Raw genomic sequence first — 9,110 nt, forward strand, 5'->3', positions numbered from 1 at the left:
ACTCTCTCTACACCTCACGGGCTTCCTAGGTGTCAGAGACTACCACGTATCCGGTCTCTCGCCCTTCTCCCCGTTCCTCTCGCCACCCTTACAATTTAAGGAGTTCCACGGCGACAACTTGCGACCAATCGGGTTCTTCCTTTCCCCTGGGAGCTTCCAAAGACGTCCGCCCTACTCCCGACGACGTAGCTTACAGTCGCGTCCGTCCCTTGTTTACATTTTTTTCCAAGCCGACCGACACGTGGCAAACACATTGACCCCTAAACGGAGACGCTACTCCTTTGTTCTTCCCGGCCGTTTATAGCCCCAACGCCAGGTGAGACTAATTATCTCGGTCGCGTGGCTTTTAGACTTCCTGCGCTAAAAGCGGACCTTTACATTGACAATGAAGAGATCTAATCGATGTACTGTACGCTTACATGGTGAACTTTGACCTATCGTCCCGGAAGTTTCACCAGATTCTTACTGATAACGAGAAAGGATTGAGTTTAATATTTGAGCTTTCTAGACCCGGTAGTTTTTCTGTATGAGCGTCTGCAATGACGATGGAAAAAAGAACATACAACTGTTTTGACAATTTTTGCTCTTTTTGATTGCTTGTATGTCTGTCACCTCTTAATAGAAAAATCTGAAATTTTTCACTCTACCTAAGAAAACAATTATCTTTCCAATCCTTCTTATTATTTCATACCTTTGGGGAGAGGAGTAATCGACTCCTAAAAATCGGCAACTCTGATTCCTGTACATATACTGTCAGTGACTTTTTACCTGATGCAGAGGCATTTAGGGATTACAACATCCACTCTTCAAGAGGGAATTCTCCAGTTTTTGCATAAGTTATACACTTCTGATATTACAGTGTGCTTCTCATACAGTTTTTGTGGAAATTCCAGGAACATTCTAGATTTTACATCTACACACAAGCTTCTATCTGCTTTTGTGGTTACTTCTCCAATGTTAACGTCTTTACAATCCACCATGAACACAACAGCTTCTTATCGCTACCATAAGAAGCTGTTGTCTTATTACTTCTACCATAATGAAGAAAGTATTGATATTATATTTACAAATAAATAATTAAATATGAATTGAACCAAAGATGTTCGTGACGTATTTTTATATTAATCATTGATTGGGAAGATATAAGTTATAGTTATACAGTGAACAGCAATAGGTGTCATTGGATCCAAAACAGAAGTATGATGGTAATATAATTGTTTATATGTATGAATGTATGATACAAATATAATAATATATATATATATTAAGTCTATCGGCTTTTATAGCACGAAAAGTTATTTTGTTTTTTGTACTTATAAAATGTAAATAACTTAATAGACCAGACCATTTACATTACCTAAACAATTAATTATTGGCGGTCGAGGTCATTATAACAGTCAAAACTCGTTCATTGCCATAAAATTTCGGATCTGTCAGCCCACTAAGTGATCTTGCAAGCCAACAATCCAATTCTTATTAGTTTGTCCTTTATACAAATCTTTATTCTTAAACAAATCTCTACCAAAGTTTGTATGAGTATTACTTAGACCAGTGTTTCGCAAATTTTTTCTACTTGCGGCACACCCGTGACCCTCAACACGGCACACCAAAACGCTATTCTCCTCAAAAACGTATGATATGATACTAGTAATAGAATTACGTAATGTCACTAACCTATTATTATTATTATTATTATCATTCTTCTTATTATCATTATTATTAAACAGACATCAATACCTGTGAACAAATTTATTTTAGGTTTAATTTCTTAGAATACGTAAAAATGCGTGGCTTGTAATAAAGAATAAACAAACATCATTTTATTCATCAGTGCTGCGGCAGAGAATAAAATACAAGCATAAGAAACACAGCAACTGTGATAAAAATATATAAATAAACTTGACAATTAATAGAAGATGTAAAAGTTCACGCCACACCTTTCACATTGTGACGGCACACCGGTTGCGAAATACTGACTTAGACCCTGGATTCGACACTAAGCTATATATTACCCCAAAATACTGGAGTAGTATATTGATTCTGCATCCTTTACGTGTAACGCTATCTAATAAGCAAATGCTAATTGTTGTTGGTTTGTTGATAATAGATTGTTGGTTTTTTGGTCGGATTGTTGGATTCAGGAAATAAATGAACATTTTAGTTACTAGGGCCATTGCTTTTTCTCTTTAAAACCCCGAGTAACGTGGAGCACACGTCGCTAGTACATTACAATTTTATGAATGAAGAATTAGTGTCCTTAATGTAAAGGTATACAATAAATACAGTGATATTGTTCTTTCTGACAGCAGAAAATAAAGTAAAAAACTCTGTAGCTATTTTCTAAACCTTCGATTTAACTAAAACATTTATTGATAAACAATAAAGAAAGATTTCTTTATCACTTTATTATAATTCTATAAATTATTTAAATGCTATTAAATAGAATAAATTGCTGCAGTTTATTACGAGAAAATAAATCGTCCATAAAATTTGCTTTAAAATTTACTTCTTTGTCCTGATTTTTTAGAACAATAGAAAAGTGTTAAGTAACAAGGTCAAAGTATTTAAGCAAGTAAACTGTAAACATTTGAATGATAAACTACAATTGAAATATTGCAATCATTTTATGATATTTAATCTTCAATCGTACGCGTAAGTCCTTCACGCTAGTCTAGATAACGGTTTAATACATAGAAACCATAAGAAAACCATCTTTTAAATAAATATACATAATTTATTTCAACGTATTCCTTCCATTTACTTAACGAAAATAATTCATTTTATTACTAAATATAAATAAATTATACAAAATTCTATATAACGAATTTATTAACAAATAATATAAAAAACTTAAGATATAAAAATATTCATAAATTTATTATTAATTTTATCTCACTTTTAATATTTTATTAAGAACTTTCTTCTGTTTCATGCCTTTTTTCTAGAATTTCTTCTGGTTTATCATCAAGTAATTCGTTAACGAGATTCTTCTTTCTACCGATCCACCTTATAAATATAATTATATATATATATATATGTATTTTTAAAATTAATTAACAAACTTTCTTTTCATAATTTATTTCATTTTGCTTGATACACTATTAAATAGTTAAACGTTAAGGCCCTTATTAGACTAGGCCGCCAGGCGGCGCAGCCGGCGGCGCCAACGGTGACGCTGCTCGTCACTGGGCATTGATTGTTAAGAAACCTATTAGATTAGGGCAGCCGGTGGCGTTGCCACAAACTGGAGCTGACTGGCTGCCGTTCCCCGCGACCACGTTGGCAGCCACAGGTGGCGGAGAGTCGTGTCGGGGCATTGTTTCACACCGAGACTATTACACTGGGCCACCAGGCGGCGCAGCCACTCCCGCCTACACTCGGTTTTGCCATCACATTGTCAGTCTATTCTGCTCTATTGACGAGAAAACATGTCGGACAACAATTATACATATATGCTCCTTCTTGTACTTTTAATGAAAAGGAGAAGACAAAGGGAGAGAAAGACGCCTGTACTGTACATCCTATGCTATCATTAAAGGAATCTAAAGGGTTGTACTATACTCTTTCTGATGAACTGTGTGTGTGTGCAGACGACAACAAGTTTTTTAATTACTTAAGAATGTCAAAGTCGTCCTTCTTTGAATTATTGTCTTTAATAACGAGTGACTGGCTGCGCCACCGGCTGCCCTGCACGTGTCGCTGACTGAGTCACTGGTGGCGCAGCCTGGCGGCCTAGTCTAATAAGGCCCTAGGATTCAAAATTATATCTAATCAGTCGTTTTATAATACAAAAGTGAGTCAACCATTATACGATTAAAGTGCTTTTTTGTTTAAATATTTAATCATATCTTTTCATATAATGAAACCAAAGTTAATAAATGAAGTGAATGCAAACTTCTGGGTACGTAAATATTAATCAAAACTTAATATTTTGTTATGGTAATTCTTCTGATAGATGATAGTATGGTAAGCTAAATGATGATTCTAATTAAAGAGCAGATGCTCAGAGCTATCTATACGAAGCTAATTCTACAAAATTCAACCAAATTCAATATTCATACTGTTCTGAGTATATAGTTTCGATATTCGAAAAAGTCTATTTCCAAATTCAGTCGCTGGGGAAAAATTTGGCGCTTTTATTTTCCTAAAGTGCGTTATTAGGTACGTTTTCTAGCAAAATTCAGGTATAAAACTTTGCAAATCGTTCCGCCTTCGAGTGTATTTTGACGCGAATGCATTTTTAGAACATGGAGATGGGAAATACAGAGCCATACCTCTGATGTAATCGTCAATTCCACATTTCACATGTGAATTCGGAATGAAATTATTGCAGTTTGTTTACTAAACTCCCGAAATTCATCAGAAAAACTTCGTACATGAACATTAAGGAAACAGCAGCAAAAAACTAGGACCCGGCGGCTAAATTTTGAAAGTAGCAGAAAATCGCTTTTATATAAATTTCGTTTCATACGGTTTTATTCAACAATGTACTTTTAATCCAGAACGAGCAGTTATTTATTGTGTCATCATCAAAATGTCCAGGCTGAAATTTTTAATCATATTTTTTTATTGTATTTAATTTAAAATATATGCTCGCTACCTCAAATTAGTAGTGTCTTTCCCCTGTACATCCTAATTTTCCTGTTAGCAATAAAGTCGTGCTAGGCACCCATCTAACTCCTTTCGGAGGAAAATTTTGAATTGATTTAAAATGACGTAACTTTTCGAGCAAAGTGCGGAGGTATATATATAGTTAATCGGGGCCTCTTGTATCTAAGCTTTCCAGACCTGGTCTCATCTTTCAACTCACTCCGATCTGGAGATGAAAGAAAGACGGACGGACAGACAACGGACAGAAGAACGGACGATAGTAGAAATTGACAGGTCTACAATGTTTTCAAAATGTATTGTTCAAATTGTAGACGTATGAATAAAGAGCGTTCATGGCAATAATATTTTCGAATAGAATTATTGTTTTCGTGCAAAACTTCATTGTAGAAAACCGATTGCTATTGCCCCACTTACCTATGGTAGGTTCATAAATGTACCAACCGTAATAATGTATTAAACATATATAAACATACACTAGAAAAAAATTTATATATTTAGCTATATATATGTGAGGACTGGATTAAACCGGCCCAACCGATTTTAAAATTTTATTGTTCGAATCCCCTCGGGAGATAGCGATCAAAATCGGAGATAGCGATCAAGATTCAAAGGATGTGCAGCCTTCTGCCGTCAAACACGCTTCCCTCCTCTCCGGATCCGACCTCTGAGTCACGGAGATCGACTCATCACCCTCCGTCGCGATTGGTAATCGCAGCGGACGAGACCTGGAGTATATAAAGGGGGAAGATATCTCAGAACGGGGTCGCTGTAGGTCCGCATAAGACGCCCGATCCGTAGGATCAGTCCCGAGAATCGAGGGCCGAACCCCCGAAGCCACCGAAGCCCGCCAACGACGCGCCGCCCCAACCGATCCTCCTGCTTACCTCCACGACCGGAGATCCGAGACGATTTCACCTTCGATTCTAACCGAGATATCAGAAGACGAGGTATGATCCCCCAACATGTGTAAACTCTCCTTCTCCCGCGAGTAGGGACGGGACGCGTTAGATTTCTGTATTTTGTTGTCCGTCTAAATAAATCGTTATGTGTTTTCATCCTGGGTCCGTTTATTCGAATATCGCCGTAAACTTATCGACGAACCCACACACTTCCTCCACTCAACCTGACAATTAATTACCCAATCCCGACGAGTCGGGATATCAAAAAAATTTAGTCATCCTTGACAGTGGGGTGGGTCTTGCCGACCTGTTCGCCGAAGAAAAAGGAGGTACGACTCCCGTCCTACCTCCCGGCGTTTCCCACATATATATACAATCTTTTCCTGGTGTAAGTTAAAAAATAAATGCAAGTATATTAAACAAATATTTTAAAATGTATGTTTTGGCAAACTTTAATTGGTGTATTCAAATTTAAACTGACCAATAGTGCACGGTTCGTGCACAACACGAAATCATATAAAATCGCCCAATTCTGAATAATTTACATAAGCATAATCCTAATTGTAATTCTTAATATACCGCCGAAATGGCTACAATAATACATAAATACAATAATTTACTTACGGAAATACAACAATTGGAAATATGATGATGGCGCCTGCTATTATGTATGCCGTACCGGTGAAGACATGAATAGTAGCATTAAAGATTTGAGTAAATATTAAATTTCCAATAACAGGAACTAGAGATTCGCAAGACGATAAAAATGCAAAGATTTTACCTGAAAAAAGTACGTATATTTTACTTACTAAACTTTAAAATCCCCAATATATTTTATCAACTTTATGAAATACCTAACTCTTCTTCGGATACAATTTTAGATAGTCTGGCTCTCACTGTCAACAAGCCCATAGTGCCAAATATACCAGAGGCATTACCTATGCAAATAGTCCTAGTTAATATATATATATATATATATATATATTTATTTATTTATTTATTTATATTATTTATATTTTATTATATATTTATATTATATTTATTTAAATGTATATGTATATATATATATATATATATATACACATTTATAATATATACAACAAACATAAAAACGAAAGCACAACAAACCTAAATAGTAGATCCATGTTTTGTATGCAAATCCTTTAACAATATCTGATGAAAACATGGAAATACTACCAATTATACCCAGGCAATAATCTTTCATTTTGAAAACTTTTACGAGTAGAGGTACGGCGAAAACAACGGAGAACATTCCAGCAGTAAGGAATGCAGAATTAACATTAGAATAAGTAGTTACGTCCCATTTGTACATTTCCTTGGCAAAGTAAAATGCAAATCCGCTCATAGCTACAACAAGTTATAAAACTTATTAATTTTTATATTTATAACTTAAATACGACTAAAATTGTTTAAATAACATTTACTAACCTGTATAATTGGAGATCAAAGCGCACATTGAACCTATCAATAATAAAATTTCCAATCTAGTACCGTTCGGGCGAGGCTTCGTTACTGCACCGTAACTTTCTTTAAAGTTTTGGAAAGAGAATAAATCACAAACGATTTTGCCGTTCAAAGTATTCCGTAAGTTTCTATTGTCTTTAACAACTATAATTAACCACATTATAGCCATTACTAGCGAAACTATTCCTGTTATATACACGTAGATATAACCATACTTCTTATAAACCATTCCACCAATAAATGTGCCAAGTGGTATACCCACACCATAAGCTAATTCTAGGAGTGCATATTTTATGGTTCTTTGTTTTTTGGTGGTTTGCTCGGAAATTAAACTGTACATACACATCAAGGTTACTGTAAAACCACCAAATATTCCTGAAGGTAAGGCACTGAGAACCATCCAATATAACGGGGCGTCAAAATAAATTATATTTAATATAATACCAACGTTTTCCAATCCTAAACCAATTAATGCAAATATCACAGGCAATTTCCTTCCATATTTGTCACTCCAAGGTCCTATAACCATAGAAAAGAATACCGCTGGAACAGTTTGTATTAATGTGTTGTAAAGGTTATAGTTGTCTGCAGTGATTTCTATCTCTTCTTTCTCCTTGGTATAATTATCAATATTACTACAGATATTAGCAGAAAATCCGTAAATATTGAAACAAGTTTTATCTATATAGATATTTTGTGAGCATACACTTCCTACGACGTAAGAGAACATGAAGAGAGCCATAAACGGTTCGACTGTCAGGCTTTTAAGAAAACGTGAACATGTGAATTTATCTGTTTGTTCAGATTTTTGAACTGGCGGTTTTATAAGTGGAGTCGATTCTTCATCTTTCCAATTTGTGTCTGATAATACAGGTTCGTCCATTTCATCTGCAATAGTCATTTTGCTCAATGATGTTTCTCAATATTAAATAATAGAAACAGTTAGAAGAATAGCGATAAATTGTTCCATTGTTCCTTTCAATTGACAACTGTATATTAGATTTGAAAAAAGTAAACAATAGTTTTGCAGCATTGCCTTATAATTTTCAAACCTGTAAAAAAGTATTTACTTGGATAAATTTCTAGCAGTAAAATATCACGTTATATTAATTATACGAAATTTACTTTTAAGTGTCTTAAGTCATTATGATTTTCCATTTTTGTTCGTTTTTATTTCATTTTAAAATTATTACTCAATGAAATTTTGCAAAATCGCATTTTTTAAATGTTAAAATATTATTTCTTTAATAATAATAATAATAATAATGACAATAACCTGACAGTCCAGCTACACTTATCAGGTTACCTGTTTTAATAATATACACGGGTTTATGTACAGTATAAACCCGTGTAACCTTTTCAATTGTACGAGTTTCTATAAGTAAGACGGATCAACAATCGGACGGTCGAGTTAGTTATAAACGTCAGTCTACCGCTATTGGAGACGCAGGTAAAATATTTTAGGGAATTTTCCACGGTGATATTTCCCTAAGTCGTCGGTCCCCGCCCCTCACTCTCCGATCGCCTCCACTCTGGGCCTGGCCGAATTCACGATGAATACGAAAAATTGTGGGTCTGTCCTCTTATTTTCCAAAGAACGGATGAACTTAAGAAATATTAGAATAAAAAATTTTTCTATTATAAAAAAACACAACTTAAATACCTTAATTTTAAATATTTTATGCATTAAATAAATCTTTTAAGTTATTTTTTAACTCTGCATTAAAAGTATTTATCAAACAACAGGTGTGGAATGTGACATTATTAAGTACACGTACTACAAAAGTCAGCTTAATAGCCTATTGTTTTACAAAATAAAACGAATAATTTAGATTTCATAGCTACATTAAGCAATTTTTTCCTGTTATAAAAGCCAGCAAAAACATTCTACATCTGTATTAATCTATACGAAATAAAATTGCGAAAAACAGAAATATTAACCGATACTATAATACATATAGAACCTTTAAAATGATTATAAACTTTTCTGTTTATTTAAACTTACTTGTAAACGTTTATCTCACTGCATACTTCTGTTCTGCATCGAATGACACCTGCTTCGGTTTCTATCACTTTCCGTTCGAGTCAGTGATTAACAAACGAACACGTGACCAA

The 9,110-nt window shown here is 34.4% G+C and overlaps 1 protein-coding gene across 1 annotated transcript; it reads right to left on the reverse strand.

Moving 5' to 3' along the window:
* Positions 1-2,864: 2,864 nt before the first annotated feature.
* Positions 2,865-8,014, reverse strand: LOC136972084 (probable peptidoglycan muropeptide transporter SLC46). Its single transcript, XM_067266640.1, has 5 exons — positions 6,960-8,014; positions 6,639-6,878; positions 6,365-6,448; positions 6,135-6,291; positions 2,865-3,006 (listed from the first exon to the last, which is right to left on the reverse strand). The coding sequence occupies exons 1-5, from the start codon at positions 7,894-7,896 to the stop codon at positions 2,910-2,912; spliced, it is 1,515 nt and encodes a 504-aa protein (XP_067122741.1). The 5' UTR covers positions 7,897-8,014; the 3' UTR covers positions 2,865-2,909.
* Positions 8,015-9,110: the final 1,096 nt, after the last annotated feature.

This window comes from Centruroides vittatus, unplaced genomic scaffold (assembly GCF_030686945.1).
Source record: "Centruroides vittatus isolate TY-2023 unplaced genomic scaffold, ASM3068694v2 contig_2787, whole genome shotgun sequence".
NCBI lineage: Eukaryota > Metazoa > Arthropoda > Arachnida > Scorpiones > Buthidae > Centruroides > Centruroides vittatus.